The sequence below is a fragment of the Watersipora subatra genome, chromosome 2 (genome assembly GCF_963576615.1).
Source record: "Watersipora subatra chromosome 2, tzWatSuba1.1, whole genome shotgun sequence".
Taxonomy (NCBI): domain Eukaryota; kingdom Metazoa; phylum Bryozoa; class Gymnolaemata; order Cheilostomatida; family Watersiporidae; genus Watersipora; species Watersipora subatra.
The window spans coordinates 73,868,526-73,889,868 of NC_088709.1; the positions used below are offsets into that span (position 1 = coordinate 73,868,526).

A 21,343-nucleotide genomic window follows, 5' to 3' on the forward strand; every position below is an offset into this window, starting at 1 on the left:
CGTATCGTAGAAAATTTGATCCCAAACCCTCCCATTCGCCAGTTCAACGCCCTACTAATTTAGTCCAATGAGCTTGATTCGCTAGGCGATATATGTCACTATATGAGAGCAAATACGCTACGCTTTCAGTCACGATGCAAAGTCATGAGAAGCCGTAGCTCTTATTAGTAAGCTTACTTAAATCATCTATTGGCAATGTGCCAGGGTGATAGCAAGTGGCAAGCAACTCTCATTGTTTATAAGCCAATTTTTTATACCCGGGCGACGCCGGGTAGACAGCTAGTAATTTTATAATCATGGAATAACTCGGTATACAACTCACTGAACTGTACCGGCAGATTGGATACGAGAATCTAAAAAGAAAATTAAATTGAAAACGTAAAGATTTCAAGGTATATCACTGCAGCCATTAATCTACATTGACATGAAGGTTCCTATTAACCTTACTTTTCAGGAAATGTATAGAATCAGTCTTGCGTTTCTAGTAAATGTTCTAAGTTGGCAGTCAGTGTTTTGCTTATTTTATTTGGTGTTTTAGGAACAGAAACAAGCTATGCTTGTGTTGTACACTGACAATTTTGTTTGTATAAATTTTATTACAGATTCCATGGATGTACTACAGCTATGACTTCCATATATGATTAATAGTAGAGCAGTAATTAATCATAAAAATACAACATTGCATTGCTAGTGCTTCTAGAACTGCCAGCGTTACAGCTTAGAGATATGACAATTGGCTAGCAACTCCGTCTGACTACAAGTTGCTAACAGATGTAGTCAAGTGGTCTAGAAGTGCAGCCAAATGGAAGATGCCAAGAAGACTGCCAGACAGATGTTGGCTCGGGCTTATCTGCAAAAAGTTAGAATATAATTAAAAGAATTATTGGTCCATGAATAAAAACACCAATTCATTTAATGCGCATCTTTTAGGAAGCTAGTTTATGATTGTGACAATAGAAGTTGTTCACTCAGTGTTTCTCAAGCAAAGATTACAACACAAGTTAGGGTGACCAATCAGAGTCAGGTGACAATTGCAGCTAATTATGCCAAGACTAATTCAAAGTTAAAAGAAAATAATTGAAACTATCTGGACTGCCAGGTAGTGCTATATTTTTTGTGTGCATTATTTTCTAGATGTTGTCCAGCATTCCTGACATTGCAATAAGGTCATCACAAATTAAGAGCTGGTTTCATCTCGCAGGTAATTTGACTCAATTCATTTGCTGCTTCTAACCTTGGTATGTAGACTAACTTACAAGGACTACTCTTGCTTGAGGAATATTCTCTTTGCAGTAACATCTCCCATAGCCATTGTCTACAAAGATCATTGAAACAATTTTTTGCGCTAAAATGCTCCAAAAGCCAAGTGACCACATCACCGATTTAAAGTAAAAACCACTTTTCACCTGTACAAGTTCACCGTCAAGTCAAGTACAAGTCACCGAGAGATGATGGCACTTTTATGGTTAGCATCAACAGGCTCTGTTACTATCGCTGGTTTTCCATCTCTCAGCTCAAAGTGTGACTGTCAACAGAATCACAAAAAGATTGTTTACTTCACAGCCATCATGCTGGCTCTAACCACTCTAACCTGTGACCTAGTTAGGAGCTATGTAATACTAAGCCTTACAATAGCATTAAAGAGTCACATGGTTCTACCAGCATGTCACTATCTGGGACATTCTTCTAACCATCCACACCCACATAGAGTGCATTCTTATGCTTATTCTGTCTATTTCAGGGAGCTATTCATAGAAGTCAATAGTGCGAAATTTAACATATTTAATTTATCCAATTCTGCATTTATTTTCGCCGAGTAGTCCCTCCCTAGCAACTCTGGCTAGGTATATGAAGTAAGCTTTGTTTGCATGGCATAGTAAATTTTTAACAGCCATATTATTATGATCGAAATGAAACAGCAATCAAATGGGCTCGTTTACTGGCAGACAATCGCACTTTAATTCAAACTAGTATACCAGTAGAATTGCTTAGTACATGTATATATGCACACCAGATGTCACTTCCTTTTGGCAGCCAAGCAAGCTAAAATACCAGCATCATTTTGTGAACAGTCGCTGTCCGTAATTTGCATCACAACTTTTTAACAGCATCTATGTATACTCACGTTTGGATTTCATGAAGGCCACTCGAAACTGTCTGCAGACATTTAAATAGTCTGCCACTAGATTGCTGCAGAAAAAGCTACCAAATTCAACTGGTCTGTTGAGAATTAAGATACACTTAAACTAGATCACTTTTCAATGCTGATTTGTACTGAGTGAGACTGCAGCCATAAACATGAAGCGAGTGCAATGCGTACTTTGGATTTGTGTCCTCCAGGCGACTCATCATCAACAGGTGTTCCATCAAATGGATAGGATATAGTCTTGCTAGTAATAATTCCTTCATGTACCATGTTGAGGCTCGAGTTGTCTTCTGCTATAGACAAGGTCATTTTCGGAGATCCCTTGACCGCCAGCTTACGAGAGACGATGTTCACGCCTTCAAGTCAAAGAGAGTGTATTAATTTGTAACCCGATCTATCATTGTTCCAAGAATTAAATATTTCGAACAGCTGAACAGGGTGTCATGGCGGTGTATAAATGAAAACAGAGAAATCCAAAGTCAATGACAAACCGATTAAGCATCAAATCTAAAAAGACATACTGACTGTTTGTGCACATTTTCATTTGGTGAAAAACAATGAACTAGTACTTGTAGTAGTACCAAACTTCTGTTCATCTCCAAACTCTCTCTGCCACGCATTAAGCAATAGCACTTAGTTTAATTTGAGGTTGACAACACTCACCCATACAACAGTGCCATTGAGTTTCAATTGCTAGTAGTATAGTAGTAGCAGACGTTATAGCAAAAGTTCTAGATCTTTCCAAGCATCGTTTTAACTTTACTTATCTGAATTAGTGAGCATGTCCTTGACAACTCACCCACATGGGACAGCATTTCTTCAAAATTCTCAGATTTTGCCGCGTCACACTTCCATGTCCCGACAATAAGCTTGCAACTGTTAACAGCTTCTTCGTTGGCACTCATACTGCTATCTTTCACAACGTACTAGCTAACGAGTAGTCAACTGAATTTCACTCATTCAACGCCTCTGTTAGTCTTATATAGCAATAAGTTAACCAATTAAATGCAAGCATTTTAAAGCTTTCAGCAAAGCTGCAGAAATTAATGATGTCTTACGTAATGGCATGGCTGTCGAGTATATAGCAAATAGGGTTTGGATGAACATTGCGTCTTTGCATTATGCTCCCACATCGGTGCATGATGACAGATTGATTGAAGTGTGTTACTACTTTTGCAGTGTAGCTGCTTGCATGCTAACATGAAGATATCAATATTTTATGCCGACAGAGAACAGGAAGCCAAACAACACAATATTAATTACACGTTGACTTTAGTTAACGGTAGACGGGCGATGCTACTTAGCGAAGAGGCTGGTTCTTCGGAACCAGATGGGGTGTTGACACCAAACATTTTATCAATCTAGTAGAAGGCAATAAGCATATGGATGTGAAATTTGGATGAAATCGGCCAAAGCATTTCAACATGCAGTGTTTGCATAGACTGCAGAGACTAATTGACACTCTCGCTCGTAGACACAATGGCAAAGTGCATTCATTAATATAGATTCCTCTACAACAGTTCACTAGTCATTCGTAATCACACTAGACAAATAGCCTCTCCTGCTGCATGATTCAGGAGCCATAGCTTACTGGTCTAAAAGGCCTGAGCCGCTATTATCAGGCTGGAATTCAATTCCCAAAAAGGGTCACTGATGGTGACAGGAATGATATCCAATCTTAGACTGCTTTCTGCAACTTGGAATATCTCTAGTTTTTGGAGTTACCTTGCCACTGGGGGCAGATATGTCCAGCCAAGATAACAGAGCCATTGATTGTGAAACAATGCTCTTAAAAATCGTGCACAGCCTTTTCATGCAGCATAGACCTAGTAATTATACTATAAAGTTAGTTAATAACTATAAGTAAGTTAATAGGTCTATGGGTTGCAGTAAGTTAAACTGACATCATACTGGATCTTCGAGGAATTGTCCACACCTGCTGAATGCTACTCGTTCATTACAAATATGACTTTTTTGAATCGACTTCTTTTTAACTATAAACTGATGAGCTGTTTCTTGTGTAGTTTGTGTTACTTTCCTTTGGTGCAACTTATTAGGTGCAATAATGAAGATGAGCCAGTAGAAGTCTTTGTCTATTTAGGAAAGAACAACTTGAAAATGCAAAGATCTATTAGAATACCAAATTTTTCATTGTCCATAACGTCGTCTAACTTTCGAAAACTTTTTTGTCAAGAACGATTCTGATTTTTCTGACACCTTTGTAAATTTCACTGTGAGTTCGCTTACAAAAACAAACTTTTTAGATGTATGTACATATCTGAAGTACTGAGAAGTTGTATTGCCATGGAGAGCTATAATTATCAAAACCGAAATTGGTGGTATAACTTATGATGAGTAGGCAACTCTCATGGTGTTTCATCTATAATTGCAACTGGATATTGAGACAAAGGTAAATGGCTACCAAACGCTGGAACGTCATATCTTCAGACAATTTAAAAATTATTCATAGATTTGTACAGACAAAAAAACTTGAATCAAGACAAGGTAAAAGAAAAAATTATGAGAAACAGAAATATTGAGAATATGACAAATATAAATTTATTAACTTGATACGGCCAAGATTGAAAATATTATGAGAAAAAAATAAATGCATTAAATTCAAAAGAACATATTATGAATAACGAATTATGAATGAATTTTGAATGCAAATGCATTGTTTTCAAAACATGCACTTCTTACTTATAAATATAATAAATTGGGAGATATAACTATCTTGTGAAAACGAAATGACCAGAAATGAATGATAATAAAAGTAAATCAAAATTGATAGATAAAATAATAATAGTGGCGCAGTCAGTAGTACAGAGTAGTGTTACTGAGGCAGCGCAGGTAATATGCTGACTTTATTCGATGAACTCCTATCTCTACAAATAAACAGACATTGAAAATCACGATGAAAACATAGCAGGAGGAGACAATTCATAAAAAGAGGTAACAGCACAAACATAAAAGATTGTTTTATAAATATGTTAACACAAATGAAAAACATTATAAAGGGAAAGCATAATCTACACGGATAAAAGAGAAAATAATCGATAAACTCCAAATGAGATGGTTCTGTTCTCTTACAACAGAGCATGGTAACCTAAATAACAGGATAGCAATGCGACTTGTGAAATACTCACCAAGATAACTATGTTGTTATCTTACAAAGACTCGTTTACAAACAACTTCTCCATCTCCAACGTCGAGTATCTAGAGCAGAAACAGAAGCAAATGACAGCACTAACAATTCAGGAGATGTAATAGTCAAATCTTCATAACAACACCTCACTGTCTAAAGGGATGTAATAGTCAAATCTTCATAACAACACCTCACCGTCTAAAGGGATGTAATAGTCAAATCTTCATAACAACACCTCACTGTCTAAAGGGATGTAATAGTCAAATCTTCATAACAACACCTCACTGTCTGAAGGGATGTAATAGTCAAATCTTCATAACAACACCTCACTGTCTAAAGGGATGTAATAGTCAAATCTTCATAACACCACCTCACTGTCTAAAGGGATGTAATAGTCAAATCTTCATAACAACACCTCACCATACCTCACTGTCTAAAGGGTACTTTGCATTAGATGACTACATGTAATTCGGTAGCCTCAAACAGCCTGCTAATAAAATCTCCTTATTTATACAGCAGACGGTGCTTATCATACTAGTAGAAAAGAGTCGGTGAGTGAAGAGTTGATGAATTGGGGGTCGAGGAGTTAAAAGTCGGTGAATCAAGAGTTGATGAGTTAAAAAAATGTGAGTTAAGAGTCAGTGAATTAACAATTGATGAGTTAAACGTCAGTGAGTAGAGTCAGTGAGTAGAGTCAGTGAGTTAAGAATCAGTAAGTTAAGAATCAGCGAGTTAAGAATCAGTAAGTTAAGAATCAGTAAGTTAAGAATCAGTAAGTTAAGAATCAGTGAGTTAAGAATCAGTGAGTTAAGAATCAGTAAGTTAAGAGTCAGTGAGTTAAGAATCAGTAAGTTAAGAATCAGTAAGTTAAGAATCAGTGAGTTAAGAATCAGTAAGTTAAGAATCAGTGAGTTAAGAATCAGTGAGTTAAGAATCAGTAAGTTAAGAATCAGTGAGTTAAGAATCAGTAAGTTAAGAATCAGTGAGTTAAGAATCAGTGAGTTAAGAATCAGTGAGTTAAGAATCAGTGAGTTAAGAATCAGTGAGTTAAGAATCAGTGAGTTAAGAATCAGTGAGTTAAGAATCAGTGAGTTAAGAATCAGTGAGTTAAGAATCAGTGAGTTGAAAGTGGGTGAACTACAAGTCAGTGAGTGAAGAGGAATTATCATGGTGAGGAATAATTTGTCAGTACTATGGATACCAAAAGTAACAAATACTAATATTAAAACCTGCTGGTGTAAATAAGTAATTAGCTCATCAACCTTTATCAGTATACTCAATGTATAAGTTAAATTTTCAAACTAGCTGACTGAAAGCTTTTAGATGGTCCACAAACAAAAATATGGACACATTTCCAGCCCTATGCTGATAATTGGGAAACTCTCATGTCAGGAGCCAAAGCTACTGACATCAACTTATGTATGTGAATCTTAGCGAATAGAGCTGTACTTACTACAGATACATTTATCAGATATGGCAGTCTCATAATACATGTAAGGGTGCTATTGTTACATGACACATGTAGGAGTGCTATTGTTATATGATACATGTAGGGGTGCTACTGTTACATGATACATGTAGGAGTGCTATTGTTACATGATACATGTAGGGGTGCTATTGTTACATGATACAGGTAGGGGTGCTATTGTTACATGATACATGTAGGGGTGCTATTGTTACATGATACATGTAAAGGTGCCATTGTTACATGTAGGGGTATTATCGTTACATGACTCACATAGGGGGTGCTATCGTTACATGACTCACATAGGGGTGCTATCGTTACATGACTCACATAGGGGTGCTATCGTTACATGACTCACATAGGGAGGCTATTGTTCAGCACATTGACTCTAAAATTAAAAAAATTAATTTACTCATCTTGCTCATTGCCTCTTAACTTCATCTAATGATGACTGCAGCAACCTTCTGCTTGTACTCTTACTACTACTAGACCACATCAGTCTTCTACTAACACTACAACCAGGCCACAGCAGCCCTCTACTAATACTACAACCAGGCCACAGCAGCCCTCTACTAATACTACTAACAGGTCGCAGCAACCTTCTACTAATACTACAACCAGGCCACAGCAGCCCTCTACTAATGCTACTACCAGGCCACAGCAACCCTCTACTAATACTACAACCAGGCCTAAGCAGCCCTCTACTAATTCTACTACCAGGCCACAGCAACCCTCTATAAATACTACCAGGCCACAGCAGCCCTATACTAATTCTACTACCAGGCCACAGCAACCCTCTACAAATACTACTACCAGGCCACAACAACCTCTTTACTAATACTACTACCAGGCCACAGCAGCCCTCTACTAATACTATTACCAGGCCACAGCACCCTCTACTAATACTACTACCAGGCCACAGCAACCCACCCTCTACTACTGCCAGGCCACAGCAATCTCTCTAACATCAGACCATGCAAAGCGGCAGCAGAGTGCTAACGAACTGCCAAATGGGAATGTAGAAATAGCCATGAACTTCCGTAAAAATGTTTGTGATGCTTTGAGGAACTTTCAATATTGTATTGCAAAAAAATATTCAAGGGGCAAAGTCAAATGTTGCCTTGTTTTTTAGTTTGAATGCTAAAATACTCATATATGTAAAGGCAATTGCAAGAAGAGATTTGACGGTATCTCCACTACATCAGAGGAACAAGCACCTGTCCAAAAGTGTCTTCCTACATGTAGATAAGAAGCCCAACTACTTTGATACAGACATACCATCAGCCAATTTGCATAGATAATATAACTCCAATGTCTGTTAACAGGATAGAAATGAATACACTAATAGTTTAAAAGTTAAAACATACGCAAAAATCTGAAGATCTCGAGCTAATGTGAAAAATTGGAACACTACAAGACCACACACACCTGCACAAGCTCGCCATTGACTATATGCCTTGAGAGAACGGTTTTCTTTATCTTGGGATCCGAAGGAAGGTTCACAATAATAGCCTTTCCATCCTTGTATTCAAAGTGTGACTGCAGAAAATATGCCATAGTGACAGCGACCAGCAGGTGGTGGACATATCAGTAGTAAACAGGCAATTAGAATATTTTGCCATGTGTTGGGTTATCCGCATGACAGTTAGTATAATTTGTGATGGGTTTGAATGTCAAATGAAAATTTGCAAAGCGTCAAATGAACAGTGCATTTTACAGCTTTAAATTGACAAGGCCAAAAGATTTGAATTCAAAACATTATTGCTCATGTGAAATTTCCAGATACGTAACAACTTAATAGTGAAGCTACTACACTATTAGTGGTCAACAGAAACTGTTATATTTGGAACAGCAGTGTGCTAGCCGTTTGACGGCATATAAAAGGAAAGGAAGCTCTCTCCACAGAATAGAACACTAGCTTTCTGCACTGGTGACTAACTAGGTCATTGTTACACATAGGCACACGTGAATCATACATAAATCAACGCAATCCTTCACTGAATATAACAGTGTACTATAACCTGCAACCATGGCGGGTGATGATGATACCCCCAGAACAGTTCTAAAAAGCATTGCAGAATCTAGACTAAGGTAGATCAACCAAAACACAAACAAGTAATAGAAATGAATCAGCACATGACATTGCACCGTATCCTATACATTCTTAAGAATTCAGCTAACCGTAAGGGCCAGGAGATCACTGAATGGAACTAGTGAGGTCAGTGGCTAACGTAATGTCTAATCTATATATATATAATTATAGTAGATAACGAGGTGCTTTCATCATCTCAAACAGACATGACTGATGACTGATGAATGACTACTAACCTTGGAGGTGGCACCTGCATACTGAACCACATCGACCACAGTGCCATCTAGAGGCACAGATGTAACCTTGGTGTTGAATGGTGTCTGGGTCCTGTCCACAAAATTTGCTCCTTCGATTGCAAGCGATAAAGTAGGTGAAGCCCTCTTTGCCATTTTCCGCCCAATAAAATTCACTCCTGCAAATGAAATTGGACTATTCTATGGCATGCTACAACTCACAAAGCAACATTTCTGACTGTAAATTGTAATGCAACAATATGACAACATTTGTGTTGTGATAAACAAATTGAAAAGCTTTTTTTCTCAAAACATGATATAGGTATATACAGAGGTACATTGTGTTTGTGTTCATCTTTCTTGTTTAGGGCTTGTGTTCTCCTGCACTCGGATAAGATACATTACATGTACCTAATTTTGTTTACAGGAAATGAATTATACTTATTCATGTGCATCATATCAAACAGCCTCAGAATGTGGTGGGAAATAAAGGCCGCCCTAACAGATGTTCATAGATAGGCAGATGAAAGAAATCACTGCTGCATTACGCTAAATATTACATATTATACCAAAACTTTTACGTTATATAAAAGATTTCATAAAAGCATATATATAATAAACATATCTATATATAGCCTCTCAAATTACTAACATTGTGTTATTTACTTATAATACTTGATATGTATTTCGATAGCAAAAAAATTACATCTATATCAACTGATTGAGTTCAATTTACTAATAGATTAGGACTTTTGAATCATGACAACTGCTACCTGCTATAGGGAATACTACAGCTTATATACCTATATATATAAGCTAACAGACAGGCTATACACCTTCAATCTGTTCTCTACCAAGATCTTTTATCGTTATAATTAATAAAACCCAAAACTACATTACCATGAACATGTCTTACATAACACTGACATAAGCATTCAATGAATCAGAATTTTTGGTCTAAAAAGATGTGATGAAAGGGAAATGATTAATTTAACATCGAAATTTTCCTACAGCTCATTATAACACTCACCCATTGCAGCGAGGAACTCCTCAAAGTTTTCTGTACGACTATTATCACACTTCCATACACCAAGCATTGGCTTCAATGACTCTTCCAACACAGACATGGTGGTGGTCTCTGTCAACATCAATAGAAGCTACTTTATTAATATTTAGTAAAAACAGTGGCTCTTTACAGCAACTCATGAACCGGCTAGGTGCTTGAAACTGAAACTGCCATGTAGATAGACGAACAGAAGCTGAACTGTCGAGCTATGACTGACAGTTTTTATCCTAATTAAACCAGTGATGATGTTTGTATTGAATATCTTGCTCGTAGTGAGTAGACGGTGAAAGAAGTAATTCTGTTAAAAGCAAGAAATTATTTATAAGACAACTATTCATCCACAGCCTCAATCACAAATATTTCCCAGGACTTTAACGTATGATGCCTGCCAAAACCAGATATTGAGAATTGGATAGATGTGTAAATCAAGAAAAAGTGATACAGCAAACTGAGATATTGAGCTTCATCTCAGTCCAATAAATTCACATTAGTATTCAGTTAGATGCCTTTAAAACCAGAAATTAGACTACAAAAACCATCTTCACTTGAATCTGTTAACTTTCCACAAGCACCAAGTAGGTATGTTTGCAAACTGAATTTCCTAATCCACCCACTTTCTTCAACATGAAAATTGCTTAAATATAGCCTAACTCGAGCTATAATTTTTGTTCTTGCATCACCATATATTTGGAATTTTTACAGCCTTTCTATTATTTAATTAACCAGTATATTATTGATAATAGAAGCGAGCCTATCAGCTCATTTGTTGAGTAACTACTATCACTATCTAAATGCATAAATTTATAAAGATAACCAAGCATCATGATACCAATCAAAAATTAGACAGGTAAGATTACAGAAGGTTATATAACCATTGAATATAAAACTCAACAGCTAAAGAACTGTGAACACTACATAACAAAACTTTCAGACACATCACAAATAAATTCACATATGAGATAGAGTCAAAATTTGCATTACATGAGCCTTATAACATTAGCTTACCAGAGTTACCTAACTTTATAACGACAGCTTTGCATGAAGATACAAGACATAGACGAGTTTTACTTGCTGCCAATTTTTGTTTAAACAAAAACCTATTCTGAATGCTTACAAATTACAAGAAAAATCCCTTACACAACTTTTCCTTTACACTAATAAACAAACAGATCAAAGCGTATAACTTCATAAAAAGCTACGTTTTCGTTAAAAATTTAAGCAGAAACATAACTTTAGACGAGGGCTGCTAAAGATTAACAAACATTTATTGACAAAGCTGTTTAACGACAAAATGAAGATCACAATTCATTCGAAAAGAAAATGACATAGTTTATTGCTACAGTCAAGCTCACTGTCACATAAAACTAAACTTCCAACACCCTCTGATACTCCAGTCTCTATTAAAAATAAAGCATAACCCGGGAGGCGTTTTATTTGCTTGATTGTCCTTGTAAAAACTGAATGCCGTTCGGGTTGAATAATGCACGAGAGTCATTACATTTTATGTTAGTCGGCAATTATTAGCTACGTCTCGAAAGGATTAATTTGGAACAAGAATTTTAGGTTAGGGGCGTAACACCGAAAACTTTATGCGCACGACACGCCCACCCTAATCTTTTGTGTTAAAGGTAATAAGTCTACGCGTATTTCGCTCGACCAACATCTTAGACTATTTGTTAGCTGAATGACCATTAATATATATTGGCGATATTCCCTATTCCAATTTCCCCAAAACTCTCTGTTTATTGGTAAACATGTGTACGCGTCCAAAATTTAATAAAACGTATCACTTTTTACATTGGTAAATTTCGACTGCATTAACAGCAGTGTACATACTGGTTTGAATTTGGAGAAGATTCTGTTACATTAACTTGACGGAAATCTGTTCCACTATACGTTATCATACCTGCCAACTCTCACGCATTGGGCGTGAGACTCACGCAATCACCCCAAAGAAAAAAATGAAAATGCGTGAGACGCGTGAGATTTTTGCTCCATTTTCCACAATTTCATATATACTATCATTGATACATCAATTGCCCCAAAACCAAATCTCACGCATTGCCCCACTTTTGGGTTGGCAGGTCTGTACGTTATCAAAAGGTATAGGTCGCTGAAAGTTATGAAATTTTAAATTTACAGTGGTTTAAAAACCTTTACAGTTGTTTTATTTATTTTTAATTTAGTGGTCCTGCACAAAACCTTTTCCTCATGATTTTAAGTTTGAAAGTTACAGTTGTTTGAAAATGTTTAAAACCTTTACAGTTGTTTTTATTTTCTCTCTTTATTTATTTCAATTACACAAAACACTTCTCATGATATGTAGTTTGAAAGTTAAAGTGGCAAATGTTGTTATATGTTGAATAATAATAAATTATAATTACATAAAAATAAAATCGACTTTTTTATTACCTTATTTATTACATGAATTTTAATTGTAATCATAGCTAAACAGATTATATTTAGCCATTACTTGCTAATTATTTTACATTTAAACACAATTACAGTTTTATTTTTCTTCCTAATTTATTTCAACAAAACACTTCTTTCATGATATGAAATTTAAAAGTTGTATTTGTTTGAAAAAGCTTGCAAGCCTTTACAGTTATTTTCTTTGTCCTCTTCATTCCTTTAAACTGCTTAAAGGTTGACTTGCAACAAAATTCACGTTAAAGTTATTTGGTATCAAAAGACTCGCCATGTCTTACTCTGCTGTGTTGTAGGTGCAAGATATGTGGAAATATGATTACAAGCTCTTAAAAGCTCAAAAACGAAAAGCCGACGTAGATTGGAGTTAGTTTATTTCTCTGACGTTATTACATTCGGTTATTTTTTTGTCACGTGATGTTCTCACGTGAACTGAAAGGCTAATAAAAGGCTCAATATAAAACTTCTTGTAATACTAGTTTATGACAAACACTTCGGGTTTAACTGAAGACCCCGTATCAAATATAGATGCTTGCTACTTTACAGTTCTGTTTCGACTTGGTCTAATCGTTTTGTCGTAATCTGTTCATGTGACCCAATACTTCGCAAATAATTTCTGCAGCACTTTTCGATTATCACAGGTGACCAACGGGCTTGTCATGATTATCAGACAAAGATATGTACTCCTTCGAGCTGAGGTTAAAAGATTAAACGAATTTTCATGGTAAGTTATAAGATATCAGTGCTGAAAGTGACAGCATTACAATGACGATAAAACAGATGCGTAAGAACAATAGACATGGTTTTATTGAATGCGTGAAGTATATTTGTGAAAATATTTCGATGAATGAGGTAGCTAGAAAGTGTAAACAGAATCCATCTTGTACAACTATGTCCCATTTGATCCGTTTTGGAAAGAGATTCTAATCTATGGCGGTTTCGTGATGGCGGCGATTAGCTGTTCGTTTTTGAACTTTTAGGAGCTTGTTATCACATTTCCACATATTTTTCACCTACCACACAGCAGAGTAAGTGAAGTAAAGTCAGGGCAACCCCCGAACCAGGCCTAACAGAACCTGAGGCTTGGGTATGGTAGCTTAGGCCCCGTCAGTTTAACTATATCACCGGCACTACAAGCGTGAAAGCTGTCAATACCGACTCGCTATCTGACTCGCTAGCAGACTGTAGATATTACAACACAACCCCTAACAAGAGCCGGTCAGTCCGACTCTATATATTACAGCTGATAGCAGACTATGTATATACCAGCACAACTCCATTAAGAGCCGATAATACAGACTCTATATACTATAGACGATAACAGACTATGTATATACCAGCGCAACTATTAAGCCAAGCTGTCTAAGATGTGCTATATTCATGTTATATTACACTGCATTGTATAATACTAGGAGTTGTGTACCTCCGGTTTTTGTGTTAAAGGACGTCAAATAAATATAGACAGTTGCGCTCGTTACAACGGCGATGGCTACTTCTTTATTATCAGTGTTCACGTGCAGAATAAATAATCTCCAACCATCTTACTAGTAACAACTACCCATGGTGGCAGCGGTGGTTGTATCTTGTCTGACAAAGAGGGGGAAGCCGGTGATGCTGATGAACGAATGGTGGAGCCATTGAAAGTTCATTATTCTGCACCCAAGCTGTACCCACCTGACAAATTTGACTTTGCCGAACCGGCCGGTTGGACAAGATGGTATAGTAGATGGAGGAGGTATAGAGAAGCGAGCAGTTTGGATACTAGACCTCAGCGTGAACAGATTAACACTCTTATTTATACGTTAGGGAAGCAAGCAGAGGATGTAGTGCTTAGCCGTGGAATAGAAGAAACTGACTATGATTCTGTGATTGATGCATTCAATGAATACTTCAGAGTTTTGGAGAAATCTCATTGTTGAGAGAGCTAAATTCAACAAACTGACACAAGGTAGTGATTCTATAGATGTGTTTATTCACAATCTATATCGCCAAGCCGAGTTTTGTGACTATAGAGATCTACGGGAAGAGCTAATACGTGACAGATCAGTAGTGGGCGTTACTGTAGACAAGTTGAGTGAAAAACTACAAGCCGATGCAGATCTGACGCTAGATGACGCAGTGATGATAGCTAGACGCTTTGAATCAGCTAAACAAGCACAGTCAGTAGTCAGAGGATCAGCTGTAGATGTACATGCCAACAGATTCAGTTTACGGCAGCCACAACATAGCCGAAAGAATGACACATCTAGTTCAAACCGAAACTCTTACTTAAAAAGGACACAAATCATCGAATGCTGGTAATGTTAGACACAGGCCGACAACCCAAAGACACGCCAATAGCTTTGACAACACTTCTGCAAATAATAGGGTTGCCTCATCTATCCCTAAAGACCGATGTCAACGCTGTGGAAAAGCCCCACATTCCAGAGACTCCTGCCCAGCATTGAGATCTACATGTACTGCATGTGGCAAGAGAGGCCATTGGAAGCAAATGTGATTCTCTGGAAAATCTGTGACTGAAGTCGAGTTGTTTACTGGAGAAATCAAGAACAGCGATAGAAATGGTAGTAAACCATGGATGGCCAAACTAGCCATTGACATACAGGGACATACCAATGCAGCAACATTTAAACTAGATTTTGGTGCTGCAGCAACTGTGTGTGGACCAAATGCTATATCCGCTCCATTGCAGCCCAATACAAAAAGACTAAGAGGTCCTGGTAACTTAGAAATACCTTGTATTGGTCAAACTGATGCAATTCTTACACATGGTAACAAATCTGTATCAGAAACAATTTACATTGTGCATAATCAAGATGTGAACCTATTGAGCAAATTTGCTTGTCAAAGTCTTGGTTTGCTTGCCTGTAATGTTGATAATGTTGATGATTTTGCGAGTGGTGTTGATAATTTTGTTGATAAAAGACTTTTTCAGGGTCTAGGAGCTGTAAAGACTGAATGTGAAATCAGACTGACTGACGATGCCAAGCCGTACAGTATATTCGTGCCACGAGCGGTACCCTTTCCATTACTTGACAAAAATAAGGTAGAGTTAGAGCGTATGAAATCTTTAGGTGTTATTGTAGAAACGAAACAGCCTACGGAATGGTGTGCACCGATGGTCATTGTACCTAAACAGGAGTGTTCGTATCTGTACAGACTTTACACAGCTAAATAAGTACGTTCGACCTGAAGTTTTCCCCATGGCAATCGTCGAGGACAGTCTGTCAAAACTTAATGGTGGTCACATATTTTCAAAGCTAGATGCCAACTGCGGATTTTGGCAAATACCATTGTCTGCCACATCCCAACATCTCACCACTTTCTTGACACCATTTGGACGTTTCTACTACCGTAAATTGCCATTTGGACTAAAATCAGCTTCAGAGATATTCTGCAGAGAAATGACAAAATATTAGAAGGTATCGCAGGTGTCATAGTACATATAGATGATGTATTAGTGATGGGTAATGACGAGAGAGAGAGCATAACTCCCGTTTATCGCAAGTGCTACGCCGCATGCACGACGCTGGTCTAACGTTAAATCATGCCAAGTGTGCTCTAAAGAAAACGTCAGTAGAGTATTTAAGGTGTCGCATTAACGCTAGTAGTATTCACACAGGTGAAAGAATATCTGCATTGCTTGACTTTCCGACACCAACGTGTGTACGTGATGTTAGGAGCTTCTTAGGCATAGTCAACCAATATGGCAAGTTTAGTTCTGCTGTAGCGCAAATCAGCCAACCGCTCCGAGAGATCTTGTGCAAAGAGTTGTTGGATATGGAATGATTCCCAGCAAAAAGCGTTTGATCATCTCAAAGAGGAGTTTAAATCTACACCGATTCTTGCCCCGTATGACCCAAATAAAGAGACATAATTGTCAATGGATGTGTCCGACTACGGGTTAGGAGCTGTCTTGAGTCAGAAACAGTCAGATGGCACCCGTCGACCAGTAGCTGCCGCAAGCCGATCTCTGTCCGAAACTGAACATAAATATGCCGTAATAGAGAAGGAGGCATTGGGAGTTACTTGGACCGCAGAGAGGTTTGCTCGATATATCATTGGTATATGTGAACTTACTATAGAAACCGACCACAAACCCTTAGTGTCACTGCTTGGGGATCAGGAAATCAGTAAACTGCCAGCTCGAATACAACGATTCAGGCTAAGACTAATACGTTTCAAATACCAGATAAAGCCTATTCCCGGTAAGGAGAATGTTTCTGCTGATGCAGTGTCGAGATACCCGTGCGCCATTCCCACAGAGAATGATACTTTATTTGTAGAAGAAGTAAACACGTATTCTCGTCAAGCTATGCTCATGCCAAGCACAGATATGCATGTTGAAAAGCTTAGGCTGTCTCAAGAAGCGGACGAAGTGATGTGCCAGGTCAAGAAGTATGTAAACTCTGGGTGGCCACACTATTTGTCCAGTATCGATTCCATAATCAAACCATACTTTGAAAGCAAAGGGTATATTACGCTGTGCAATGATTTGTTGGCTTATCAAAACCGCATAATTATTCCACAAACAGAACGTCTGAAAACTTAGCCAACCTGCATGAAGGGCATTTAGGATTAAATAAATGTACCGAGAGAGCACGTCGATGCGTTTGGTGGCCAAACATGGCACGAGAGATAGAGGAAATGATTAAAAACTGCAGGGTATGTAAAGAGACCGCTCCTGTCACTAAAAAACCTTTACTACCTACAGCCACTCCTAGCCGACCATGGCAGATAGTAAGCACCGACTTATTTTATCACAATAGAAAGCCATATCTACTCGTGACTGACTACTACTCTCGATACCCAGAGGTAGCCCTACTACCCAATGAAAGCAGCAAAAGTGTAATCAACCAGATGAAAAGCATTTTTGCTAGGCACGGAGTACCCGAAATGGTTCTGTCTGATAATGGACCACAATATTCTTCACAAGATTTTAGAGACTGCAAAAACCTACAAGTTTCAAAGCGTAACTTCATCGCCTATGTATCCCAGAGCTAACGGTGCTGCAGAACTAATGGTTAAGACTATAAAGTCCGTACTTCAGAAATCTGGAGATTTGTACCTAGGACTTCTAGCTTATCGTACATCGCTGATACATGGAGGAAGATCGCCCGCTGAGTTGCTAATGAACCGTAGTCTTCGTACACAGGTTGCTCAAATTCACTATCACACAACCAGCCAGGTAGATCACGAAGCGTTGCAGTCTGTCAATGAAGAATACAAGGTGAAAATGAAAGAGCGACATGACCGATCACAACAGGTTAAAAGAGTTGCCTAACCTACGAAACGGTAGCCCCGTATTTGTACAGGATTTACAATGATACAGACAAGTGAAGGAGGTGTTACCTAACCGCACGTACATAGTATCTGCAGGTAGCGAGATTCACCGTAACCGAACAGCACTTATTGACTCTCCGCCCAATACTGACAATTTTATACCTGACAATCCGGATTCACACAGTTCTCTGCCAAGTTGTGCCCAAAGTATGGATAGCACGCCTACGACTTCGAGACCTCGTCGCACAATCAGACCGCCATGTCGACTGATTGAAGAATGCTAGGCATCGCCAGTCAGTCAGATTATAGCTTTTATATGTTATTCATTTTGTAGCTAGTTGCTTACAGTACTCAGTGCATTTCTCTTGCTAGTCATGTTAGTTATATCACTTTGTTACTCATGTTTGGTTTTACTCATTGCTTCAAACATACTTAGAAAAGGAGATGTGCTATATTCGTGTTATATTACACTGCATTGTATAATACTAGGAGTTGTGTACCTCCGGTTTTTGTGTTAAAGGACGTCAAATAAATATAGACAGTTGCGCTCGTTACAACGGCAATGGCTACTTCTTTATTATCAGTGTTCACGAGCACAATAAATAATCTCCTACCATCTAACTAGTAACAACTACACATAAAATACAAAAGAAGACGTGTTGAGCTTGAATAATTTTATTATAATGTTGTAGTATGCCTCACCATGCTAGCCAATTCTCCACTGCTCTTCAAAAGCACAAACAACTGTTTATATAAGCTAGCAGATCCAGACACAGCATATCATTGGTGGATACAGACAGTTGAAATTTGTAGGTAAAAAAGGCAGCAAATTTTTACAAGAACGAACGCTATTTACAATTAAATACAAGGTATAAAAATTTGGCAATATTTTTGTAATGCCTTAGTTAATATAGAAAAAGAGTTAGTAATACAGCAAACAATCAACAAATTTTCTTTTCCTTCTTTTGGGGAATTTTCTGCTTGGGAGTCGAAATAAGCGGTTGCCTTATAATCCATCTAGCGGGAGTATTCTAGCCTGTTCTCATCCTAGCGAGCGCTTTAGGCGCTGGTAATCGTTGGCTTACGTCGCAATCTAAAGTATTTGATTATATATATAAGCCCGGGTTAATCACTGTTAGGCACCATCTAACATGGCACTCAATCGCAAGCATTGCAACTTCTCTACCGACAAGCAATGCGCACTCCGCCCGCATGAACGCATGCATGTACATAGGTGCACTCTCTGTGACTGTTACTTTGACCAGCGTGAGAAACTGGCTGCACACAAAGACTCCTTCCATCGGAGGTCTGTTGGCACCCAAACCGAAGGGAGGGATAGCTGGGCTCCACACCCCTACAAACAGCGACCCGAGCCTCGCCCAGCGCAAGACTGCAGACCTTACTTCAGGGAGTCCAAGAAACCCAGATGGCGACCGTCACAGAACCAGGCTCCCACACCTCGCCGATCCATGGAGTCTGTTGTGACTCGCCCAAAAATGCCACCTCCGAAAGCTTCCCCGTGTTTCAGTGACACTGATCCTCTAGGGCTGCTGGACTCGCCAGTGCACATAGAGCTATAGCCTGTGCTCACACTCTCCGGGCCCTTTTCAGGGCCACCACTGTCTGATAATGAGTTGTTCCTTCGCTTTAGTGGCGGAAAGTCTTTTTCCTAACTTTCATACCAATTTACTACATAAGACATAGTGAATCTTTTGATACCAAATAACTGTAATGTGAATATTGTTGCAAGTCAACATTTAAAAGTATTTTCTCATGATATGAAGTTTAAAAGTTAGAATGGTGAATGTTGTAAATGGTATGTTATACAAAAATAAATTTTTTGTCCAAAGACTTTATTACTCAGGCAACGCCGGGTAGTACAGCTAGGTCAGGGCCGTATCCTCCTATACTGCAGCTATTGCCTTGGCGGTACCATTTTTTGAGGCTCAAAATTCCGGAATTCACGTCATTTTTGCTTGATTTTAACACTTTGGCTGGGGAAATGACCAAAATGTCGTTTATCAATGGCGTGGGGAAACGGCATTTATGTCGCTTTCGGTAGACATTTATAAAGCTGCCGTCTCGTAATGTTAATTAAACAAAGGGTATGAATGCTAGTAAGTTTTAAATATCATCAACAATATATTAGTCGATAAATTAAGGTATGAAATGATTATCCGAAAGGCGTTGCTTTGTGTTCAAATATTATTATATCATAGTAGTTTAGATAATGTTGAATTATGTTTTAGAGTTGTCTGCTCGTCTTTATTATTATTCAACTTATATTTTACCCACAATTCCTTTTCTTCTTCCCCTTGCTTGATTGTATCCTGACAATGGTGGCTGTACAATAAAAGGACTCAACTATAAATCCCTTATAATCGCGTATAAAACAATAGGTTATGGGCCCAGGAAGACTCTAATATCAAGCAAGCACCATGGATGATAAACTGTCTGTGGATAAGCTTACTACGTCCAACTATTCTACATGGAGATTTAAACTGAAACATTTGCTCATTGCAAAGGAACTTTATGAACATTGTGATGGTAGTATTGCAGAGCCAACGGAAGGTGCAGATGCTAAGAAAGCTTATATAAAACAATCACAGAGAGCTCTTAGTCATATTGTATTGGCGATCAGTGATGAATTCATATATTTGATCACTGAGTGTGAGACACCGAAAGCAGCGTGGGAGAAGCTACAGTCTCACTTCGAAAGAGACACACTAGCAAATCGGATATATCTAAAGAAACAATATTTCAGAGCTATCATGCGTGATGGTACATCTATAGAAAATCATCTAAAATATATGAAGGATATTGTAAACAAGCTCACGGCTATCAAAGCCCCGGTGAGCGAGGAAGATCAGGTAGTAACACTGTTGGGCAGCATGCCGAGTAGCTATGCAACTGTCGTGACAGCCTTAGAAGCGCAAAAGCCTGAAACCCTAACATTAGAATTTGTTCAAAACGCGTTACTCAATGAAGAGCAGAAACATGGCGTAAAAGCTGCCGAAATGGATTCTGGTGAAAGCGGCAAGTATGGAAAAACGACTTCAAATTCTGACACTGCCTTATATACCGTCGGAGATAACACGTATGAGAGAAGATGCTATAACTGCAATTCACCATTTCACGTGGTCAGAGATTGCACAGCGCAACAGAATAGTCGAGGTAACTACAATCGTGCTAACTACAATCGTGGAAACTATAGTCGCGGAAACTACAGTCATGGTCAGGGCCGTGGTCGTGGTCAGGGCCGTGGTCAGGCGAATCAGCATGGAGCTAAATTTGTGACTGAATCCCAAGTAACTGAAATTCAAAGTGAGGAGAGTGCTTTTCTAGTAGGAGAAAATATAGCGGCAGCGAAAGAATGGCTCATTGACAGCGGGGCAACTCGTCACATGACTCCTGAAAACGGTGGTTTCAGTACATACACAAAGTTTGACCAGCCTGAGAAAGTTGCTATAGCGGACGGCAGAGTAT

The 21,343-nt window shown here is 38.3% G+C and overlaps 2 protein-coding genes across 4 annotated transcripts; both read right to left on the reverse strand.

The window, feature by feature from the left end:
* Positions 1-576: 576 nt before the first annotated feature.
* LOC137387552 (fatty acid-binding protein homolog 5-like) lies at positions 577-3,106 on the reverse strand. 3 transcript variants are annotated; one of them, XM_068074006.1, is made up of 5 exons: positions 2,946-3,106; positions 2,321-2,502; positions 1,407-1,525; positions 1,257-1,315; positions 577-850 (listed from the first exon to the last, which is right to left on the reverse strand). In XM_068074006.1, exons 1-3 carry the CDS (start codon positions 3,049-3,051, stop codon positions 1,439-1,441), a joined length of 375 nt encoding a protein of 124 aa, XP_067930107.1. In that variant the 5' UTR covers positions 3,052-3,106; the 3' UTR covers positions 577-850; positions 1,257-1,315; positions 1,407-1,438. The 3 variants fall into 3 exon arrangements, with proteins under 3 accessions (XP_067930107.1, XP_067930109.1, XP_067930106.1); XM_068074008.1 differs by having other exon boundaries at positions 1,253-1,315; XM_068074005.1 differs by having other exon boundaries at positions 1,235-1,315.
* Positions 3,107-4,689: 1,583 nt separating this feature from the next.
* Positions 4,690-10,240, reverse strand: LOC137387410 (sodium/calcium exchanger regulatory protein 1-like). The gene is made up of 5 exons (XM_068073824.1): positions 10,112-10,240; positions 9,085-9,260; positions 8,185-8,295; positions 5,293-5,362; positions 4,690-5,031 (listed from the first exon to the last, which is right to left on the reverse strand). The coding sequence occupies exons 1-4, from the start codon at positions 10,227-10,229 to the stop codon at positions 5,309-5,311; spliced, it is 459 nt and encodes a 152-aa protein (XP_067929925.1). The 5' UTR covers positions 10,230-10,240; the 3' UTR covers positions 4,690-5,031; positions 5,293-5,308.
* Positions 10,241-21,343: the final 11,103 nt, after the last annotated feature.